The sequence below is a fragment of the Trichechus manatus genome, unplaced genomic scaffold (assembly GCF_000243295.1).
Source record: "Trichechus manatus latirostris isolate Lorelei unplaced genomic scaffold, TriManLat1.0 scaffold00078, whole genome shotgun sequence".
Taxonomy (NCBI): Eukaryota; Metazoa; Chordata; class Mammalia; order Sirenia; family Trichechidae; genus Trichechus; species Trichechus manatus.
The window spans coordinates 12832122-12856687 of record NW_004444014.1 but is presented as its reverse complement, the minus strand read 5'-3'; the positions used below and the strand labels follow the sequence as shown (position 1 = coordinate 12856687).

Sequence of the window (24566 nt, the reverse complement as noted above, 5' to 3'; positions counted from 1 at the left end):
TTCTTTGGGATGGGTACAGACATGGATCTCTTCCCATTGGTTGGCCAGGTAGCTGTCTTCCAAATTTCTTGGCATAGACTAGTGAGTACTTCGAGCACTGCATCCATTTGTTGAAACATCTCAATTAGTATTCCGTCAATTCTTGGAGCCTTGTTTTCCACCAATGCCTTCAGTGCAGCTTAGACTTCTTCCTTCTGTACCATTGGTTATTTGTCATATGCTACCTCCTGAAATGGTTGAACATCCACCAATTCTTTTTGGGACAGTGATTCTGTGTATTCCTTCCATCCTGTTTTGATGCTGCCTGGGTCATTTAATATTTTCCCTGTAGAATCCTTCAATGTTGCAGCTCGAGGTTTGAATTTTTTCTTCAGTTCTTTCAGCTTGAGAAATGTTGAGTGTGTTCATCCCTTTTGGATTTCTAACTCCAGGTCTTTGCACATTTCATTATAATATTTTCTTTTGTCTTCTCAAGCCGCCCTTTGAAATCCTCTGTTCAGCAATTTTACTTAATCATCTCTTCCATCCACTTTAGCTACTCAACGTTCAAGAGCAAGTTTCAGAGTGTCTTCTGACATCCATTTTGGTCTTTTCTTTCTTTCCTGTCTTTTTAATGACCTCCTTGCTTTCTTCATGTATGATGTCCTTGATGTCATTCCACAACTCATCTGGTTTTCTGTCATTAGTGTTCAATTTGTCAAATCTGTTCTTGAGATGGTCTCTAAATTCAGGTGGAATATACTTGAGGTCGTACTTCAGCTCTCCTGGACTTGTTCTAATTTTCTTCAACTTCAACTTGAACTTGCATAGGATCAATTGGTGATCTGTTCCACAGTCAGCCCCTGGCCTTGTTCTGACTGATGATATCAAGCTTTTCCATCATCTGTTTCCACGGATGTAGTCAATTTGATTCCTATGTATTTCATCTGGCAAGGTCCACGTGTATAGTCATCGTTTATGTTGGTGAAAAAAGGTATTTGCAATGAAGAAGTCATTGGTCTTACAAAATTCTATCATGAGGTCTCCAGCTTCATTTCTATCACTAAGCCACATTTCCCAACTACCAAAGCTGCTTCTTTGTTTTCAGCTTTTGCATTCCAATCACCAGTAGTTATCAGTGCATCTTGATTGTATGTTTGATCAATCTCAGACTACAGAAGTTGGTAATAATCCTCAGTTTCTTCATCCTTGGCCTTAGTGGTTGTTTTGTAAATTTGAATAATAGTCATAATAACTGGTCTTCCTTGTAGGCTTATGGATATTTTCCTATCACTGACAGCATTGTACTTCAGGATAGATCTTGAAATGTTCTTTTTTTCTTAGTGCTGGAAGATGAGCCCCTCAGGTTGGAAGGCACTCAAAATATGACTGGGGAAGAGTTGCCTCCTCAAAGTAGAGTTGACCTTAATGAGGTGGATGGACTCAAGCTTTCCGGGCCTTCGTTTGCTGATGTGGCTTGACTCAAAATGAGAAGAAACAGCTGCAAATATCCATTAATAATCGGAATGTGGAATGTACGAAGTATGAATCTAGGAAAATTGGAAGCCATCAAAAATGAAATGGAACTCATAAATATCGATATCATAGGCATTAGTGAGCTGAAATGGACTGATATTAGCCATTTTGAATCAGACAATCATATGTTCTACTGTGCTGGGAATGCTATCACATGCATCGTCAAAAGAATAAGTCTTACATCTTGCAAAATTCTATCATGCAATCTCCAGCAACTTTTCTATCATTGAGGCCTTATTTTCCAACTACTGATCCTTCTTCTTTGTTTCCAACTTTTGCATTCCAGTCACCAGTAATTATCAATGCATCTTGATCGCATGTTTGATAAATTTCAGACTGCAGAAGTTCAGCTGAAATGGATTGGTATTGGTTATTTTGAATCAGACAATCATATGGTCTAATATGTTGGAATGGCAAATTGAAGAGGAACAGTATTGTATTTGTTGTCAAAAAGAACATTTCAAGATCTATCCTGAAGTATAACCCTGTTAGTGATAGAATAATATCCATATGCCTACAAGGAAGACCAGTTAATATGACTATTATTCAAATTTATGTACCAACAACTAATGCCAAAGATCTGAATATATAGTATTCAAAACATATAAAGAACTCTTATAATTCAACAATAAAAGACAACGTTATTTAAAAATGAGGAGAGACCAAAGCAAAAGGAAAGAAGTTTCCTAGAAACATCCAAACACTTTGAGGGACACAGTAGCTGAGGCTGGGTGCTAGGGACTATAGTTTTGGAGGACATCTAGGTCAACTGGCATAACATAGTTCATAAAGAAAATGTTCTACATCCCATTTTGGTGAGTAGCATCTGGGGTCTTAAAAGCTTGCAAGCAGCCATCTAAGATACATCTATTGGTCCCGTCCCACTCGGCACAAAGGAGAATGAAGCAAACCAAAGACACAAAGAAAATACTAGCCCAAAGGACTAAAGGACCAAATGAACAGAGACTACACCAGCGTGAGACCATAAGAACTAGATGGTGCCTGGCTACCACCAATGACCACCCTGACAGGGAAAACAACAGAGAGTCCTGGACAGGGCTGGAGAAAAATGTAGAACAGAATTCAGATTCACGTAAAAATACCAGACTTAATGCTCTGACAGAGACTGGAAGAACCCCCGAAACTACGGCCCCCCAGATGCTCTGTTAACCCAGAACTGACACCATTCCTGAAGCCCATTCTTCAAACAAAGATTAGACAGGAATATAAAACAAAAAATAATACACATGAGGAAAGTGCTTCTTAGTTCAATCAGATATACAAGACCAAATGGGCAGATCCTGTTCAAAAGCAGAATGAGAAGGCAGGAAGGGTTAGGAACTGGTCAAGCGGACACAGGGAACCTGGGTTGGAAGGGGGAGTGTGCTGTCACATTGTGGGGATTGCAACTAATGTTACAAAACAATATGTGTATAAATTTTTGAATGAGAAATTAACTCAAGCTGTAAACTTTCACCTAAAACACAATTTAAAAAAAAAGGAGGAGAGGATGTGCATAGACATTTCTGTAAAGAAGATATACCCGGTTATAAGGTACCTGCACTACCCAAGAGGCAATATATTGTTATTTGAAAGTGGGCTTAGATTCGTTGTAAATGTACATGGCAAACTCAAGAGCAACCTCTAAAAAAAAATTTTTTATGTGTAACTGATCATGCTAAGAGAGGAGAGAAAAAAGATTCAATTAAAACCAGAGAAGGCAAAAAAGAGTGGACAACAACAAAGGAAAAAAAAAGGAAAAAAAAAAACAGGGGCAATAAGCAGAAAACAGTTACAAACAGGGTAGATATTAATCCAGCTGTATCAATAATCACTTTAAATTTGAACAGTCTAAATATACCAATTAATGTACATAGTCGATCAAAGTGGATTAAAAAAAGAGCCAAACTACATATTGTCTACAAGAAGTCCACTTTAAATATAAAGGCACAGACAGAATTATAACTGTTATACATTAAGAATAAACCATTAGAAAATAAAACTTTAAAATTATACCATTAAAAACATAAAATATTTTGGAGTAAGTCTAATGAAAGATATACAAGACCTCTTCACTGAAATCTTCAAAAGATTGTAAGAAATTAAAAAAGATGAAATACATGGAGACATATATCATGGTGATGGATAGGCACAATATAGCAAAAATGCCAATTCTATCCCCAAATTGATCTATAGATAGAGTGTAATCCCAATAAAAATCCCAGCAGGGATTTGTTTTGTTTTGTTTACGTGGAAAGTGAGAGGCTATTTCTAAAATGTATATGGAAATGCAAAGCGCAATGTTGAAGAAAAGACTTAAATTACCAGATATCAAGACTTATTGTAAAGCTACAATAATTAAGACATTGTGACATTGAAACAATAAGTCATTTATATCTTTGACCCAAGATAGACTACTAGACCAATGGAATAGAAAAGAGAGTCCAGAAACAGAGCTACACTTACACAGTCATCTATTATGACTAAGGTGATATTACAACACAGAGGAGGGAAGATGGTGTTTTCAATAAATGATATTGGGACAATTGAATATCTATGGTGAAAAAAAATAGATCTTGACCCTCACATCACACCATACACATGAGTCAAACCAGATGAATGGTAGATCTAAATGTACAAAGTAAAACAATAAGGTCTAGAGGAAAACATCTGCATGACATTAGGGTTGACAAAGACTTCCTGAAAGGAAAAAAAAGCACTAACCATAAAGGAAAAATAAAAAAGATTAATTGGACTACATTAAAATTAAGAACCTCTGTTCATCAAAAGACACCACTAAGAATTGACTGTATGCATATGTATATACATGTTTGTGTGTGCTGCATGTATATTCATATATATAATAAAGCACATAGGGGGCACAGTTATGGAGCCTTCCTAGACATATCCAAACACCTCGTGGAATTGGTGTACTGGGTTAAAACGCTTAGGACCATCGTCTCATGGGACAACTCAGCCAATTAGCATAACATAGTTCATAATGTTCTACATCCTAGTTGGTTAGTAGAGTCCGGGGTCTTAAAAGCATGCGATCAGCCATCTAAGATACAACTATTGGTCTCCACTCACCTGGAGCAAAAGAGAATGAAGGAGGCCAAAGACTCAAAAAAGAAACTAGTCATCGGGACACCACGGCCTCTTCTAGCATGAGACCAGAAGAACTAGATGGTGCTGGGTTACCACTATCTACCGTTCTGACCAGGGTCAACTTCTCCCAGATGGAATGGGAGAAAGATGTAGAACAAAATTCAAATTCCTAAAAAATGCCAGACTTACTGGACCAATAGAAACTAGAGGAACCCCTGGGACTACTGCCCTAAGAAACCCTTTGAACTTGGCACTGACGCTACTCCTGTAGGTCACGTTTCAGCCAAATAATAGATTGGTTTATAAAATAAACAATTCACCCGTGACTAATGTGCTCCCTTAAACAGTCAACTATATGAGACCAAATGGTCAACATTTACCCGAAAGCAAAGACGAGAAAGCAAGGAAGGGAAGGGAAGCTAGATCAATGGAAACAGAACAAAAAGAATGGAAATAATGAGAATGCTGACACATTGTGAAAATTGTAACTAATGTCACAGAACAATTTGTATAAAAATTGTTACATAGGAACCTAATTTGTTGTGTAAACTTTCACCTAAAACACAATAAAATATTTTTGAAAAAAAGAATTGATTGGATGCCAGATATTGTGTATTGTATCTTGTTGGATATTACATATATGTATGTATGTATATATTCTTAAACTTTCTTCTGGGATGTGTTTGAGTTACTTGGACACAGTTCAATTCGCTAAGGTCTTGCTTTTAAGTTTTTTGTTTTTTGGTTTTTTTTAGGAAAGATCTGAGCAGTGTTTAGGGTTCATTTTTCCCCACTAATGAGGCAAGACCTGTCTTAGTTCTTGTCTTAGGCTGAGTTCTCTAGAGAAGCAAAACCAGTAAAACATATAAATAAAGAGAGGTTTATATCAAGGAAATGGCTCATGAGGTTGTAGAGGCTGTAATGTCCCAAGTCCGTGGGTCAGGATAGAGGCTTCTCCTGATTCACATACCTGCAGGGGAGCAGGGTTCTTGCTCATAGGCTATGAAGATCGATGAATACAAACATCAGCAGGCAAGACTGCAGGTAAGCTGCTAGCTCAAGTCCCAAGAACCAGAGGTCAGATGAACAGAGCTAGCTGCAGGATATAGAACAAGCAAAAGCCCCCAAACCCTGCCAGGCCATACACCCAAGGAAACTCCCCTGCAACCAATTGGCTTCTCACAGCAGATCCCATCATGGGGGTGATCACATATCAAATTTCAACAGGGAAGTGACCACATCACACGACTGCCAAAATACTGAGAATCATGGCCCAGCTAAGTTGACACATAGTCTTAACCATCACAGTACTCTAACCCAGGGTTTCTCAACCTCAGCACTATTGATGTTTGGCACTGGATAATTCTTTGAGAACTGCTGCTCTGATGTCCTGAACTGAGGTTTTCCTCTGACTGATGGAAATTAGTACTATCCCTGGTCCTTGTGAGCTCTAGGAATTTTTCTCTCATCCTTTTGGGTGGTTCTTTCCCTAACCTCAGATAGTTTCCTTACACACATGCACTCATCAGTACCCAACAGAATACTTGAAAGGGACCCACTGCAGATCTCCAGTGTTCTTTCTATGCAGCTCTCTTCTCTTTGGCATTCTGCCCTGTGAGAGCTAGCTACCTTGGCCTCTCAGGATTCCCGACTTGTCAACTCAGGGAGACTCTGCAGACTGCCTGGGCTCTCTCTTCCTGTGCTGTGACCTGAAAACTCTCTCCAAGTAACAAACTGGGGCAATCATTTGTTTCCCATCTCTCAGGAATCACTGTCCTTCTTTGCCTTCGTTTGATATATTTTGTCCAGTATTTTATTTGTTCAGGCAGGAAGTTAGATCTGGTCCCTATACTCCATCTTGGCCCAAAGATTTGTCTGTGTGTGTGTGTGTGTGTGTTAAAAACAGTGTATTTGTATGCTTATTGAAGAAAATCCAGAAGCAGGGAAAAAGTGATGCAAGGGAGAGGTGGGGATTATTGGAGCACATCTTTGAGAAGGTATGAGAGGACAGTTTGGATCCAGTAGAGAGGTTAGCCTTAGGTAGAACATAGACAGTTGATCCAAAGAGGGAAAAAAAGAAAAGTATAAGATTAACAAGAAGCCCTGATGGCACAATGGTTAAGTGCTCAGCTGTTAACTGAAAGTCAGCGGTGCAAACCCACCAGCTGTTCCATGGGAGAAAAGACCTGGCTCCCATAAAGATTTACAGCCTTGGAAACCTCATGGGGCAGTTCTTCTCTGAACTACAAGGTCGCTTTGAGTTGGAATTGACTCAACAGCACACAAGATTAACAAACCATTTAGGTTGTTTTGTTTTCTAAATGTACATTTCTATTACAATGATGTGCTAGGTGTACATGGGGAGAAGCATACAAGACATCTACTATATAGGTATATTCAGAACATCAAAATGTTGATGGGATGTTATTAGAATTGCGGACTCATGGGTGACTTTCTGGGTCGTTTTTATTTTCTAAACTTTGCCCATTGTTATGTTAATTTCATAAAGAAAATAGGTATAGAAATACAAATAAACAAAATAGATGCAAACTATTTTGCTCAGCTCTATTCTCAGCACCTTGTCATGTTACTCCTTTGTCTCCAAGCCGCTAATGGTTTCCCATCTCTTTCAGAGTAAGAATCATTTCTACCAGTAATTGACCAGATACCCCATGATCTGGCTCTGCCCTCCACCTGTTTAATTCTCTGACCTCATCTACTACTTTCCCCTACGTTAACTCTGTTCCAGCCACACTGGCCTCCTTGATGTTTCTTGAACAAACCAGAGATTGCCCCAAACTCAGGTTCTTTGCACTTGCTGTTCCCCTGCCTGGAACATTCTTCCATCAGTCTCATGTCTTTGCTGAAATTTCACTTTCTCAGTGAAGCCTTCTCTGGCCGAACTTTCTAAATTGTAATACCTTTCCTCCTTGGTATTTTCTTTCCAGATTTATTTTCTCCTTACCATTCATCTTTTTTTTTTTAATTTTTTTTTTTTTTTTTTTTTACTGTTTCTCATTTGTTGCTCATTTTCTACTGCTGTTCACCCCTCCCCTGCATCCCCACCACACACAAACAATAGAATGCAAACCCAGAACAGTCCCTGGCCATTGTAGGTATTTAATGTGTTGAACGATAAAAGCTTGCTCAACGCTTGGCTCAATGTTTGAAGGATTCTTTGAAAAGTGTATCTTGGGAGATTTGATTTATCAGAAGTGCCTGGTGACATTGAGCATTGCTCCATTTCCTGCCCTAGAATACCCCACAGGATGAAGTCACTCAGGTCTTGGGTCTGAGCTGCTTCAAATCCAGCTGGCCTGAGAATAATATTAAGGCCCCAGAGAACCATGTTGGGAGCAGGGAGGTCATAGAGACGGGCTCCAAGGGTTACAGAGGGTGATTGAGGGGAATGCCCGGAGAGAAATTGTTGGAGGTGGGTGTGGCAGACTCAGCACTGTAATCACTAGGCTTAGAATCCCACGTTCCTGAATGTGGAGGAGGATGGGAAGAGAGATACTACAGAGGCGATTGTATGAAACACTTTTCATCCGCAGACATCCCGAAGTGCTGAGCCCTGTGGGGACCCAAAGACCCAGATTGACAGGGCAGTAGTACACGAAGCCCACTGATACATGGCAGACCATGGACACGACTAGATAACGGCACTGTCGTGTTTTAAAGAAGACGAATACAACATTCAAGGGGCAAGAAGTGGGGAGGACGGCAGTTAATTAAGAGGAAGCTGGTGGAAGGCCCTGAAGGATGGATTTTGGACAGGCACACTTCGATAAGCCAGTAAAATCTGCTAAAAATTAACACGTACAAAGTACAGAACACGTATAGACAGAAGTGATAACCTCCTGGGAGAGTCAGGGAAACCTCCCAGTGGTGATATCTTTGCTGAATTTTGAAGAATTAATCAAGTTTCCCAAGAAGGCAAGGGCATCAAAGGGAGAAGACAAAATTCTGAATTGAGGAACTGAATAAACAAAAGGTTAAAAAGAAAAAACAAAAACGTAACACCATGTGGTAGGTCCCAGTTATTGTTGGAATGTAAAGTTTATGTGTCTGGTGGACGGAAGGGAGAGTAAAATAACAAATGGCAGAGGTTGACAGAGGCCAAATCATGGAAGGCCATGCTAATTTTATTAACTTATATACTGCATAAGGCATAATTCTAAAGTAGGCAAATAAAAGAATTTAAAATTACAAAGGTTTTCTACAAATCAGTAGGAAAATACAAATAACCTATATTAATCAGGACAGAAACCCAATTCAAATTACCTTAAACAAGAAAGGGACTTTATTGGCTCACAAATTTTAAAGTCCAGAGGTAGGGCAGGCTTTAGGCACAGCTGGATCTAGGGCCTCAAGAAAAATGACTTCAGGACTTAGTTGTCTTTCCATTTCTGCTAGCCTCCAAGTTTCTTCTCAGATGGACTCTCTCCACATGGTACAAATACAGGCTTACATGGTCCTTGGTTCCTGGGATCTCAGTACAGCCTTTTTCCAAATAATTCCAGAAGTTCTGTTGAGGGTTCTCATTTGCCTGGCTTGAGTTACATGCTTGTGGCTAGGGAGCTGTGGGACTCAGAATGGCCAGGCCTGGTCACGTGCTCACCCTATGTGGGGTATGGAGGAGGATGACACCACCTAAGCCACAGGGAACAGGTTCCCCACAATAAGGGTTCTGTTACCAAAAGACGAGGAAAGAGATGCTGAAGAAACAAAAACAACAGACGTCCACACATAACCCAACAGAAAGGTAGGTAAAGGATATGAACAAACTATTTATGGGTAAAAATGGAAATGGCCAATAAACCTCAACCCCACCACTAATGAGGGAAATGCAAATTAATTTTTTTTTTTTTTTTTTTTTTTGCCCATCAGATAAAAGCTATCAAGTGTAGGTATGGCTATATGGGGAAATGAGCACTTTCCATACAGTTACTACGACCTGGAAGGCTAAAGTTGGTCTATCAGAAAACACACCCTTTGACCCAGCAATCTCCCATCTAGGACTCCATTCTAAAGAAATATTCACACATGCACAAATATAGCTGAATAATATGCTTATTTCAGCATTGTAATAGCAAGAGAAAAAAAGGGAATAGTTAATCTTATTTTCATAGTACTGAATCCTATGCAGTTATTAAAGAAATTCAAAGATCTCAGGATATGTTTTTGGGACAAAAAAGCAAGATGCAGAACAATACATGTAGCATGATCCTATTTATGTAAAAACAGTGTTTATATGTACATGTACATTCTTGCAGAAATATATGAAAAAGGGACTAGCAGGATGTATACTAAACTGGGATGTGGAATGTGACTGGAAGTGCTGGAGGAAAGGATCTCTCTTTGCTCTTATATGTCATTTAACTTTCTACAATGAAAAAGTCATTTATACTTTCATAATTAAAAAACAGATAAAAGCAATTCACAGACCAAGAAATGCAAATGACCAATACACATATGAAAAGATGTTCCTCCTCATTAAGCATCAAAGAAGAGTTAAAACAAATTTTACCTACTGGATTGGCAAAATTTAAGGACGCAGGGTTGGCTGAATGTAGGCAAGCAAGCACTCTTACTACTGATGGAGCTGTAAATTTGTACGTTTTGGTTGCATTTCTCAAAATGTTACTGACCCAATAAATCCATTTCTATTTCTCCTACAGAAATACCTATAAAGGTAGCAAAAATGTATGTACAGATGTTTATGACACTTTTATCTGTAATAAAAAATTGGAAAGAACCTAACTACCCATCAATAAGGGGTTATGCAAATTACATTATATTCATGCAATGGAGTAGTATGCTGCCATGAAAACGAACGTCTATATCAAAGTGGAAGGGCAAGTCTTAGTGCAGTGCATGTAAAAGAGGGACAAAAGTACCTACCTCATATGGTCGCTGTGAGGATTAAGAGTTAATCCATTGTAAAGCACTTACAACAGTGCCTGGCCACAGCAAGCCCAAGGGTCATATACTTAAACATTCTTGCTTAAACATATATATGCCTAAGTCCAGAAAAATAACAAACCAAGTAACTATTACCTCTGAGTGAGACTGAGAGAGGGAGGTGTACTTCATTATACATTTGTGTACTGTAGAAAATTCAAACAAACTTTAGTGGCTTTCACATTTCTTAACTATAAAAGATAAAATAACAAGTTTAACAGCCACGACTCATGGCATAGTGAAAAAATATCTGCACTTGGAGTTCACAGAACTAGATTTGAGCTTTAGCTCTAATTGGCCACATGCAAGTCACACAATCTCCAAATCTTGCTTTCCTAACCTACAAATCTAAGTGAGATATGTATAGTGTCTAACCCAATGCCTGGCATGCAGATTATTTCAATACATGTAACCCTACCTTCAACTCACATAAATATGATAGACATATTGCTAAATGATCAAGTGTCAACTGGGTGTGAATGTGAGCTTAACCTCTAAGAAAGCCGGAATAAAAAAAAAATTTAAAAAAACCAGCAGTAATTAGTGGGTGTTCAGTGGCTATTCAGCAGCTATCAGCAGTCTGCAAGCCATAACACAATGGCTAGTCATTTGCTAACCAGATGTCCTAGTTATGCCACTGAATGGCAACTGCCTCATCACGAGGTGGGCACCTCCAATAATGGTAATTATATTATCTTTGTGGATATAAATGAACATCTGGATGAACTCATTACTCACTGAATAGTTATTTTAAATCAATTTGTCTCGTGGGGCCTTATCCTAACCAGAGATGGCCAGGACACAGCACGTGTACAATCACTCCCCTTTTTCTGTGTACCACGACCCAGCTTTTTAGTCCAGCCCCTTTTCCCCATAGTGCCTGCCTTGCATTAGCCTCAAATCCTTTCTAAGCGATGTACAGGTATCAGAGCTGGCAAGACAAAAACATACTTGCCAATTCTGATATTTCTTCTTCTAAGCTCTCACATTACCAAACATCTTTGGCATTTATGACAAAACTACCATAGGAAAGTTCCTTTGTATATAAACCCATTGCTGTCAAGTTGATTCTGACTCATAGCGACCCTACAGGGCAGAGCCTAACTGCCCCAAAGGGTTTCCAAGGAGTACTTGGTGGATTCCAACTGCCTGCCTTTTGGTTAGCAGCCGAACTTCTAACCACTGTGCCACCAGGGCTCCCCTTTGTATACAGGAAAGATAAAAGACCTAAAAAAGTATGACATTTTAGCCACTTAGAGGCTGCTCCTTTCTCACCTACTCCGATATAAGAATCTTGTTATCCCAGCAGAAGCATTCCAAATATACCACCTCAAAACCTACTTGGAGAGCAGCCAGTTATAAATAAATCAACCAACTCAAGACAGTTTTATCTCAGAGCGGAGGAGTTTATAGCTTTATTGGACATTGACTTGTTTCCTCACCCATAAAGAGAAAGACCCAAACAAAAGTCCCTACATTTTGTATAACTTAAAATACATTATATCATTACTACACATTTATACTTCAATAAATCTTAATCTATAAAGCACATCTTATAATTGTTATTAGAAAATCTATAAACATGCTCCACTCTGCATCACTTCTCCAGCAGCTGGCCTTGCATTTATTACTATGCTTTTTAACAGGCTCATGCAAATCTCACCTTCTGTTTTTGAATTTGATCCAAGCACCAGATGGAACCAAAATCTCTGAAACTATGAAATATTTGTATTAACATGGGTCATTTTCCACACAATGATGCCCACTCAAAAAAAAAAAAACAAAGAAAAAAGCCTTTTTTCTCTTATTCTCTATTTTTAACTTCCAGAGTTTTCCACTAAATAGCAGAACCACAGCACTTGGGATTCTCAGCCAAGGAGTATATAATCCTACTACTACAACGTATTACCTTAATACATCTAAAAAAATGTGTTAAGACTGAAAACTTAAAAAAGTTCAGTCAATTCTGATAGTTAACAAACTAGTTGTTAATAAGCTAGCTGTTTATTTTTTAAACAGAACAGTCCATTCAACTTAACATATAGGTACAGCTTCAATGCTACTGGAGAATTAGTTTTCTTAAGACTTGCAAACTTCCGAACTTTTCAGCTCTGAAAAATACTGGAGAGTTAGCTAGCTCTCTGAACTGAGTTACCCCCTCCTCTCCCCAAATACAACACCCTGGTAAGAGAACTATGGCTCTGGAAATCTCAGAGGTGACCTCCCCCAGGATTGGTCAGACACGGGGAAAAAGGCTAACTCATCAACCAAACCCCCAATGATTTACAGTGGAAAAAATACCTACCTACTTATGGTAGGATTACAGTACCTAGCACAGTGCCTTGTCGGTAGAAAAGTGTTTAATAAACACAGATTTCTTTTTTTTAGCCTGTTGTTCAACCCTTTTGTACCAAAGAATAAAAGTAGCAAATAAACCTGATACTTGTTGCCCACTTGTCATGGAATTGTCTGTCCTTAACAAAAATGAAGGCAAAATAATAATGAATTGTATCTTCAAGTCTTTTGTTTTCTAGAAGCCAAGAGAGACCAAGTACCCTTATGTTGATATTTGCCCTTCAACACTGCCATTTACTACAAATTCTTCTCTAATAATTTCTACCTTCAGTTTTAACTGTTGTTCAGACTGTCTGCTTTTTAATGATGCATGGGAGAACATTATTTTCATTAGTAGGATGCCTCCAAATTACAGAGGATGAGCTGTTTTTGAGTTTTCCTGCAGGAAGGTAACTGCAGTCAGGTAAATTCCTGATATGCTTCAATTTTTAGATCAAGGTATATTATCTTCCTCAATCTTTAGTGTCCCACTCACTTTTTGATGTTTTATCACCATCACCTCTTAGCTGAAATTTTAAGGCTCATTTTACTGTGAGGCATTAGTCATCCTTTATCTGATTTTCTCAAATGCATATTCAAACTGGGTAAAAAGAAACAAAACGGTAAACTTTGAAAAGACGGTTTCAGTTTTCAGACTTTATAACTCCTATCTTGCCTTTTAAAGTAGAAGGGAATGCATCTTTGCAAAGAATATTTCAATGATCAACACAAAAATAACTTTTTGTCTAAAAGAGAAACTAAGAACAGGACAAAGAATCAGGTAGTTCATTATTTGGAAAAATAATAAAGTATAAATATCACAAAGATTTCGGCATTAACACCTGAATTAAGTTTCAAATTTCAGTTTCTAGGCAGGTATGATACCATTTCTCTCAAGATAAAATAATAATGGTGATGACGATTTTCTACATTTCCCAGTGGATTTTCTGACAGTCAATAGGGAAACAAAACTATTCTGTATCATTTCACGTTTTAAATTTTGTCTTCATTTCTGAAGAAAAAGACCTGAGTGCTGAATTTTTTTTTTTTTAATTTCTTAAACTTTCACAACATTCAGAAGTTTTTCTGCATTGTGTCTTCTCTGATGTCTAAAAAGATTTGAGCTTTGACTATACGATTTCCCACACTGAACACATTCATAAGGTTTCTCCCCAGTATGGATTCTCTGATGATTAATGAGCCCAGAATTCTGGCTAAAGGCTTTCCCGCATTCAAGACATTTATAAGGTTTTTCTCCAGTATGGACTCTCTGGTGTTGCACAAGGATGGAACTTCTGCTGAATGCTTTCCCGCACTCAACACATCCGTAGGGCTTCTCCCCACTGTGAATTCTTTGATGAAGAATAAGGGCTGAGCCCTGACTGAAGTGTTTTCCACATTCATCACATATATGCTGTTTCTTTCGAGAGGGATTTCTCTTTCTTTCAAACCTGCCCTTGGGGAAACAGGCTTCTCCATATTTAAAAATTTGAGGAACACCTATATTCAGAGTGCCAGGAACAACATCATGAGATTCTACTGCTGAAGGAATCTCCTGCTTTGGAGCTAGTGCTCCATTTTCAGTCCTAGCATCATCATCTGAAATAAACAGAAAAAGTAAATATCACTCACTTCTTATTCTAGGAAAAAAGAACCTGCAGATTTTTTTTTTTTTTAATTAATTAAGAGTGAATACCTTGCACACATCTATAAACAGCACTCTGTAAAGTGGTGTTAAGGTTGTCTACTCTCAGAACAGAAAAAAGAAATGACTGATTATTAGGCTAATAACGTAACAGAACATAACATAAGGAAGGATTAAAAGGTTGTATCTGAATAAAAGTGGGAACATACGTGAATGGGCCATAAATGGCAGTCAAAAAACAAAGGGCAGAAAGATGATAGATTCTAAGTTGGTCAGGGAGACAGTCAAAGTGACATGGCTAAGTCTGCATGAAACTCTATAAGAAGATGGGACTAATGAGGCACAGCAGTCCAGGGACAAGGGCTAGAAGGCAGAAGGGGACAGGAAAGCTGGTGATAGGGAACCCAAGGTTGAGTAAGGATAGTGTTGATGTGCTGTGAGGTTGTTAAACCACCGGCAGAGGGCAACATGTGTACTGTTTAATGAGAAACTATTTTAGTCTGTAAACCTCCATCTAAAGTGAGAATAGCAGCACAAATTGGAAGAGCATAGCTGATGTCACTGAACTGTGACATCATTTGAAATGGTGTACCACTGGCTATGTATATTTTCACCAAAAAAAAAAAAAAAGGTCGAGAAGGGAGAGAGTTGACATGTCATGGGGTTGTTAACCAATGTCATAGAACAATATGTGTTCTACTGTTTCATGAGAAACTATTTGTTCTGTAAGCCTTCACCTGAAGTACAATAAAAAAAAAAAAATGGCCATTAGAAAATCATTACAGTGTTCTTTTGCTTTGAGTAAAGGAGAATCTACAGCAAAACACAAAGGCATAAATAATAAGCTATCTGTCAAAAGTGACTATTTCTGAAATGAGCAAGACAAGGCAGGTCACAGCCAAGACCAGACCAAAAGCAGAGCATAGGAAGAGAGTCCTGACCAGATGGGGCTGAAGATAACCTGAGGGCATCCTGTGTGAAAATCAGGACATGACATTTAAAACTTCAATATGGTCCTAAATAATAAAAGAAGTTTGCCCTATTTGATATCTGTCATGATACTTGGAAAAGCTGTATATTTCTAAGCCTCAGTTAAAAGTGTCTAGTGAAAGAAAGGCATAAATTACCAATGTGAGTTACCATCACCCACCCTACACGCAGAAAAAAGAGCAAGTCTCAATAGACTAAAACTTCACGTCTTAAAAAGACATGCAGTTCATGTAGGGTAAGCAGCAGCACTCAAAAAGTGGTAAAAATGAGCGAGTCTGTAACAAATGACTAACAAAAAGATAAAATCTTATCAGCCAGAGAGACAGAATAGACGGGGTTAGTGAGGCCTAGAGACTTGAACGGAAAATGAGTATGAAGATAAAAGTGGGGACAAATCACACAAAAAGAAGTGGAAGCCCCCAAGTGTAGAAGAGACTAGAGTGTTGAGATAACGGTTGTTTAAAAATAAGTGAAAATTATTCTAAAATTCAGGCAGGTGAGAACTTTTCAGGAAAATGCCACCTCCAAAGATCAAGAACAGTGGTTCTCAAACTACTGTACAGAAAACTGTCCCATGGAACACATAAAATTGCAGGATTCAGCCCCACTCCAGAGGTTCTGAAGTACTAACACTGTCCACTCAGGTGGAAAAAAAACCTGCCCAGGCCACATACTGTGGCATATCAGGGTATTTCCAACCATCTCAAGGAATGATTCCCAAAACAGTCTAAAACAGCATTCCATTTTAATTCATATGAATCTGAAAAATAAACCCAGCAGTTTTAAAAGTATACTAGGTTGTGTTAAAGTATACAAGTAAGTTCATAGTGTTGATTTTAATATATTGGGAGAGACTAGTCTACGTAAATTATTACAACTATAAGCTTTTTATTTTCTTCTGCACTTAAAGCACGTTATAGCTAGGAAGCTTACTTTTGCATAAATACTTTGAGAAAGTGGAGAATTTTACCAAAATATCATTTCTACAGAAGATGCTTCTTAGAATGTTGAAGAAAAAAACAGAACTAGCTAAAAATTTAGAAAGACTTCAGTTATAACCAACAGACAAAAAGAGTAGGGAAGCCAAGCTTATTGTACCAATAGGATTAGGCAGGAGATTGATAGTAAAAGGATATAAAACAGATGGCAAGAAAGCAATGTTGTTAGGTGCCAACCAGCTGATTCCAACTCATAGTGACCCCATATGACACTGTCCCATAGGGTTTTCTTGGCTGTAATCTTTACGGAAGCAGGTCTTTTTCCTGCAGCGTCCCTAGGTGAGTTCGAAATGCCAACCTTTCAGTTAGTAGTTGAGTACTTAACCATTGTGCCACCAGGGCTCCAAATAAGCAATATTGCCTGCAAAATAGAGGACTTGGTCTGTATGTAGATGCTGGCCCAGGGTAAGGCAAATGCCAGCCTAAAATGGGCAAGTCTTCAAGAAAGAAGTTGAAAGGAAAGAGGAGACTGATGATGTTAATGTCTGGGAATAAAAGACCTGAGGTCAGCCAATCAATTATTATAAGAATCAAGATCCTACAGTGTGCCTATGTGCAAGGAATCAGGCTAATAGTGACACTCCCTATGGCGAGAACAGGCAAAGAGTTCTGAACAAAAGTGATAAAGACACCAGACTGCCCTGAGTGACCAAGGCCCACACTTTCATGTTCTAGCCCACATGGAGTTCCAGTTCTCACCACAGTGCCTTAGGGAATGGAGCTCCCAGGATGCCCACTTGAGCTGGTTCTCCACAGCATCAAGCTCAGAATTTGGTAATTCCTGAGCTTCTTCTTGAGATACTATCTCCTCTACTAGCACTTCCCGTTTCCGCCGACGAAGAGAAACCTGGAAACAACAGGATTTGGTTCAGCTCAAAAGGAGTTTTGATGACAATCAGAACTAAACACACGGAAAAGAAATCATACAAAATATATACAGGTAGTCCCCAACTTACGATGGGGTTCCATTTCAACTACTCAGTCCTAAGTCGGTTCTGATGTAAGTCAAATACCTTCTTTTTTTTTTTAATTTTCATTATTGCCTTCTATCAGTATCTTTATAAATCCGATCTTTATTTGTCTTTGGGGGCTGGAAACATTACATATAAACTTACAAATTAAAAGCAAATTACACACTGGAACAGTGTATGTAGTACATACTACTGACAATAAGATGTACCAAAAAAAAAAAAAAGGTTTGTAAGTGAGGTTTGTCTAACTCGAGTATGTCGTAAGTCAGGGACTACCTGTACTGCAGAGGTCTAGATGGCAGAGAAGCTCAGATAATGGGGAACAGTGGGGGAGAAAGCAAAAACATAATTCTAACTTAGCTGAGTGAAATTTATAATTCTGCAGCTTTGCCCACTGCTATGCCAGTACTTCTGACCCAGGAAAGTGACACAAGCAGGCTCACCGGTTGTCCAGGGTCATCAAGCTCACTCTCCAAATCCTCCAGCACCGTCACTGCCTCCTCTCCGTTCTCTGGATGATGCTCTCGAACCCAAGTCTGTAGTTCCTTGGGTAGGATGGCTACAAACTGCTCCAGCACTACCAGCTCCAAGATTTGTTCTTTTGTGTGTGTTTCTGGTCTGAGCCACAGACGGCAAAGTTCTCGGAGCTGGCTTACAGCTTCACGGGGTCCAGGTGAATCCTGGTATCCAAACTGCCTGAATCGTTGTCGGAAAACCTCTGGGTCAGGAAGATGGTTCCAGGGGATACTTGATCCCTCTTCACCATCAGGATCCTCCTCTAACTTTACTCTCAGAATTTTTTCTTCTTCATCTGGAGTTGGGATGATAAGTATTGAATCTTCCTCTACTGACTGTGCAGACATCCTGAATTACAATATTTCAAGAAAAGACAATCAAGGCAGGACACAGGCCTCAGGGAAAATCCCTGTTTTCTTCACAGGCACTCCTGAAGTACAAGAAAAAAATAAATTATACAAATGTCCAAATAACCAGTTAAGAATTTGGACAAGTGCTAGTTAAGAAAGATCAGCGTACTGCAGTAAAAGATATGTTTCTTACTGCATTAAAAATTCCAATCAATAATCTACACAAGAAGTTGGCAAACCACAGACAGCAGCCTAATAAGGCCTGCCAGCTTTCGTACAGCCCTGGTGCTAAGAACAGTTTTCTCATTTTCAAATGGTTGAAAAATATCAAAGAATATTCCATGACACATGAAAATGATATGAACTTAAAATTTCTGTGTTAATAAATAAAGTTTTATTGGAACACATCCACACTCATATGTTCACATTTCATACCATATATAGAGAGTAGCTGTGACAGAAACTGCATGGCCTGAAAAAACTAAAGTTTGCCAATCACTGATCTACAAAATTAACAAACTCTATTTCAATAATAAAAAGAATCTAAGTAATAACTAACCCAGGTCTGTGCTTTCTAAATGGATTTGACCCCCCTTTTTTTTCTCTTTGCCACTGAGTTGATTCCGACTCATGGCAACGCGATGTGTCATAGAGTAGAATTGCTCCATAGGGTTTTCTTGGCTGTAATCTTTACAGAAGCAGATAATCAGGCATTTCTTCTGCAGTGCCACTGGACTGGTTCAAACCACCAACCTTTAAGGTTAGTAGCTGAACGCAAACCACTTGCACCACCCAGGGACCTCACATTTGACCCTGTTGTTAGTTGCCGTCAACTTGCAACACCATGTGTGCAAAGAACAACTGTGCTTCACAGGGTTTCCAAAGCTGTGACTTTTCAGAAGCAGATCACCGGGTCTGTCTTCTCAGGCACCTCTGGGTGAGTTCAAACTGCCAATCTTTGGCAAGCAGTTGAACGCTTGAACGTTTGTGCCACCCAGGGACTCTCACTTTGACCCTAGAACCATGTATTTGCGATTAGGGACTGGGGTTCCTTGATACATTTAGTTCAACTCAAAAGTAGGGACTACTTCTTTTTATCTATTAAAAAAACTTTAAGAAAAAAATTTAAGTTAAAAAATAATTTTAAATGTTTAAGAACTTCCTGGACTTAAAATATGTAAGAAAAAATATTCACTTGCTCAGTAACAGATGATCTAATACTGAAAAAAGTTATACCAGATGCCATTCAATACAAACATTGTCACCAAGCATACCAGAAATACACTTAAATTTATGACATGCACTAAGCACTGCAAATTCTACGAAGAAAAGAATTTCTAAGTTTTTGCAGTGGCCCAGAATCCTGTCCTTCAACTGGATGACTCACAGTTTTCCCAGCTTCTACCTTCAGGGGAACCTTGTGCTATTCCTGCCTTTCCTTAGTATTTGCACAGTCATGCCCGTGGCACTGTATACAACACAAATAAGGAATGAGCCATGTAGCTACTCTTTGTATTCAGGCCCAGAAAATGAAAATCAGTAATTTCAAGAAATTCATTGTAACCCTATCAAGATGAATCAGAAGAGACCTTGTCAGACAATAATACATACAGGTTTAATTAAGTACTCTGGAGTGTGGTAGCCTTATAAATTGGGTTTAGCCAACATATTCATTCTTTTTTATTTAATAGCTCAAGCATTTCTAGATAAAATAAATTCTCTTCCTTTTGGTTCTCATACTGCACAGTGCTCAGGGTACCTGGAGGACCCTGTGCGGGCAGGCCCGCGATCCTGACAGTGCTTCTGGTAGGGAACCTCGTTCCAGGCGACCACCCCACTTCATCTCTGCAAAGCACACTGCGAACCCCACCCCGTCCCGAAGGCCTTCGGCCCCCCTTCCTGTCACTTACAGTGTCCGATTCCTGAAGACCAAAGTCTACCCTGCGACGACAGTCAGAGCCGCGACACTTCCGTCAGACTGGTGGGACTACAAGTCCCGGCAGGCCTCGCGCCAGACCCGCCCACCCCAACCTCCACCCGAAACGAGTCCCAGAACCCTCCGCGACACGCCAGGGCCTCGAAATAGAACAAAACCGATCGGTGGGGGAGGGGGAAGGCGGGTATCGCTGGGGACACAGGGGGTGGGCGACGACGCGCTGCAGATGGCGAGGATCCGAGCAGGCCTTCTGTCTTCCCCTCCCGTCCCCCAGCTGCTGGGCGAGGAGGACGCGGCCTGTCCCCTATGCCTCCCTTGAAGATGAGGAAGGTCCCCACCCGGTTCCTTCACCCGCTCCTTTGACGCAGCCCGCAGCGTCGATCCCAGCGTCTTTTTCATACACCCTTCCCCCGCTCAGGTGCAAACCTCCAACTCGGGAACCGCAGCAGCGTCGCCGTCCACGGCAAACGCAGAAACGCCGCTCAACAAGCCCTTCCCAGAAGCCTCCGGGACGGACTGCTTCCGGTCTGCTGGCCCGAGGGGGCGGGGAGAGGCGAAGCCCCGCGTTGCCATAGAGATGCGCTCCGGGAGGGGGAGGGGCGGCCCGACGACAATGACCACATTGAGACAGTACTTGGCCACGAGCCTCTCAGCGGACAACTCAGAGTTCTGTGTACAGCTGAAAAGAAAAGGAAAGAAAGAACTCTGACATTAAGATGGTCTTTACAGTTCAACAAGACTTTTCACATTCTTTATTTCATGTGATTCTTACAGTAATCCTCTGAGAGAAGTAATATTTATGAGGGCTTACTACATTGTGCTAGGCACTGCTCTCCGTGCTTTACACGTATGTATTAAGTCGTTTAATTTTCATAACAACCATATGACATAGATACTTTTATTATACCCATTTCACAGGTGAGATAACTGAGGCACAAGTAAGTAGTAGGTGGGAAGCAAGATTTGAAACCAGTGCATGATTCCAACCTTTGGTTCCTACCCACTATGCTACAGAACTTTAATGTATTATGACCAATTTATCTTCCAGGGAAACAAGACGGATTAAGAGCTTTGGCAAAGATGTCACAGTGAATTTGCAGAATGCAGTGTCATCTTCTGACTTCAGGCTGAGCTCCAGCATTTTATACCACAAAACAGCTGCGAAGTGATTATTTTCAAAGGCAAATCAGACCATTTCATTTCCCTATGTAAAGGCCTCCAGTGGATCTCCACTGCCTTAAATATGACATAAAAACTCCTGTGGTCTGCTCCTTCTTGCCCCCTTTGACCTCAGCTCTTAGGCTCATGTGGCCCAGAATCTTCAGCCTCACTAAACCAAACCAAACCAAACCAAATCCATTGTTACTGAGTTGATTCCAACTCATAACGACCCTATAGGACAGAGTAGAACTGCCCCATAGCGTTTCCAGGAAGCTGGTGAATTCGAACTGTTGACCTTGTAGCCGAGCTCTTAACTACTGCACCACCAGGGCTCCTCAGCCTTACTACCTACCATTAATAGCACTTTTAGAAGTGATTTGTTTATTTATTTATTTACTTGGTTTGTTATGTTTTGTTTTGTCTGTAAGTCCCATAGGGCAGGGACCTTGTATGTCTTATTCACCAGAGTGCCCCGACCTGGTCCCAGGATGTGTACAGAGAGAACTCAGTAAATATTTATCGAATAAATGAAAGAATTCTGGGCTGGCCACCTTGGTACCTTTGCTAGGTCACATGTCAAGCATCAGAAACCACACAAAAGGAGCCCTGTTATTGTTTAAGGTCCCTGTTAGATGTGTAGGTCCAGCCGTCCAGGAATATTCCAAGATCCTCAGGCCTCAGTTTTCCACCTCATTCAGGAAGTACCCTCTGCAAAACGCCCTCATCCTCTGCTGGATGCATGAAAGAGTGAACAAGTGAGCAATTGATGGTATAGCACTGCTTTTCACTCTGACCAGAACTCCATCTCCCCATGCTTAGTTGTGTCAGACTAGAACTACCTCTTAGGGTTTTGTAGGCTGTAATCTTTACCGGAACAGATGACCAGTTCTTTCTCCCACAGAGCAGCTGGGTGGGTTTGAATTGCCAACCTTTGGGTTAGCAGCTGAGCTGTTAACTGTTGGGCCAGCAGGGCTCCTCAATCTCCTCATAACGGTTGCTAACTCTGATGCCTCTTCCTTCTTTGCAGGGGAATTCAGAATCCAGCTTGCTCATTCTCCTACTTAGTTAACTGCCACCACTCAGCTTGGCTGGTCTTCCCAGTTTGCAGAATGCAGTGTCATCGTCTGACATCTTCAATTTGTGTCTCCTAAAGACTAGCTGCAGAGGCAGGGCCAAGACGGCAGAGTACTCAGACGCTTCCAGTGGACCCTCTTACAACAAACACCCGAAAAAACAAGTGAATCGATTATATATGACAATCAAGGAGCCCTGAACATCAAAGGCAAAGTTGAGGAATTGGACTGAGTGATGGGGGAGGGAGAGATGGTTCAGAAGCAGCGAGGAGTTGCCAGACCCGACCCGGCGAGAGCCTGAGCCCTTCAGGCCTGAGCAGCTAATGGGTGAGCGGTGAGGCAGGCAAGCGGCGGTGCTCCTGAGGCGTATTCCACACTGGGAGAGGTCCAGTAGCAGAGCGTCTACTCAGCCACCCAGAACCAGTGAGAAGCAGCCCTTGATTGGCGAAAGATAAGTACTTACGTCTGGCCTAACCACGTGGTTCAAACGCACCCCCCTTAGGGAAAAACCTCTCGCCCATTTACCTCCCTGCTCTCTGCTCTACACTGGCTACCGGACTGGCTTCAGCAATTGCCAAGTCCCCTAGGCAGGAAGTAGAATCTGTTACACGTGCTGAGCCATTCTCCCTGCCTGGGAGAGTGAAAAAATTAACAAATGGGAAAAAATAAACTGCTGGCTCCCCTAAGCCAGGAACTCAGGGTAGGCACAGCTCCTTTGCCTACACACTGGCATAAGGGATCCATGGACTTTGAGTGCCTTTCCCCCTGCATAGACTTGTGTGGACCCATTTCAGCAGCGTAGGCCCTCATTACCGCAGTACAATACTGCATATACCTGAAGTCTAACTTCAACTGTTTCAGCTGTGAAGTGGCAGGTCCGTGACATTTGACACTGCTCTGCCCATTAAGCAGGGTCTTCACCTACCCACATCAGGGGCCTGAGGACTGGTGACTCCACCCTCACCACCTAGCCACCTGCAATAGGGGCCCAGGAATAAGAGGGGCCCCCTAGTCCTTACAGCCAACAGCACTGGGTGCTCGTAGTCCAGCTGCAAAACCCACTCAACTACGCACTCTAGGGAACAGGGACATGCCTTCCTCCTGGACACTCAGGGGCCGCCGTCAGCCCCCTGCTTTGCTCAGAGTGTGTCCCCCTGCTGCAGCCAGATGCCTGTGCCTACACCAATCACCCATGCCTGTCTAGGACTGTAGGTGAGAGCCTGAACTACACACTTAGTGGCTATCTACCTGGGCACCTGAGCTGAATCCATACAGGAGGAGTGGGAAGACTCCTGAGCTCACATACCTAGTAACACATCTAACCACCTGGTGATAGGACATTAGCACTTCAAAGGTGCCGATAATCAAACTAGCTCATGCGAGCAGCCTATTTGGGCATATCAAAACAAAACAAGGAACTAGAACACAGTAAGCAAACATAAAATAAATAAATATAACTTACTGATGGCTCACAGATAACAATATCCAATCACAGAAAGAGGTAGTCCATGATGGCTTCAGCAAGCTCCCAAAATAACCTAGAAATTTTCCAGAGGAGGAAAATTTGTTGGAATTACCAGAGGCAGAATACAAAAGATTAATATACAGAACTCTTCAAGAGATTAGGAAGGAAATTAAGCAAAACACAGAACAACGCAATACAGGAAATTAAAAGATTAGATAAGAGCATAATGACAAATTTAACAGGCTGCAAGAATCCATACAGAGACAGCAATCAGAAATCCAGAAGATTAACAACAAAATCTCAGAATTAGACAACTCAATTGAAAGTCATAGGAACAGAACTGAGGCAATGGAAGTCCGTGAGATTGAAGATAAAGCACTTGACACCAACTTATTTGAGGAAAAATCAGATAAAAGGATTTAAAAAAATGAAGAAACCCTAAGAATTATGTGGGATTATATCAAGAGGAATAACCTATGAGTGATTGGAATACCAGAACAGGGGGGATAACAGAAAATACAGAGACAATTGTTGAAGTTT

The 24566-nt window shown here is 40.6% G+C and overlaps 1 protein-coding gene across 2 annotated transcripts in view; it reads right to left on the bottom strand.

The window, feature by feature from the left end:
* Window positions 1–24566, bottom strand: part of LOC101347096 (zinc finger protein 24) — a 71417-nt gene that overhangs the window by 21031 nt on the left and 25820 nt on the right. The window contains exons 1-4 of one of the 2 annotated variants that reach the window (XM_012556811.2): window positions 20754–20851; window positions 17969–18471; window positions 17254–17401; window positions 13137–14520 (exon numbers count right to left, since the gene is read on the bottom strand). In XM_012556811.2, the coding sequence (XP_012412265.1) occupies window positions 13979–14520; window positions 17254–17401; window positions 17969–18388 (1110 nt within the window). In that variant the 5' untranslated portion in view covers window positions 18389–18471; window positions 20754–20851 and the 3' untranslated portion in view covers window positions 13137–13978. Of the gene's footprint in view, window positions 1–13136; window positions 14521–17253; window positions 17402–17968; window positions 18472–20753; window positions 20852–24566 lie in introns of those variants that run through there. The other variant, XM_023735448.1, reaches the window with a different exon arrangement.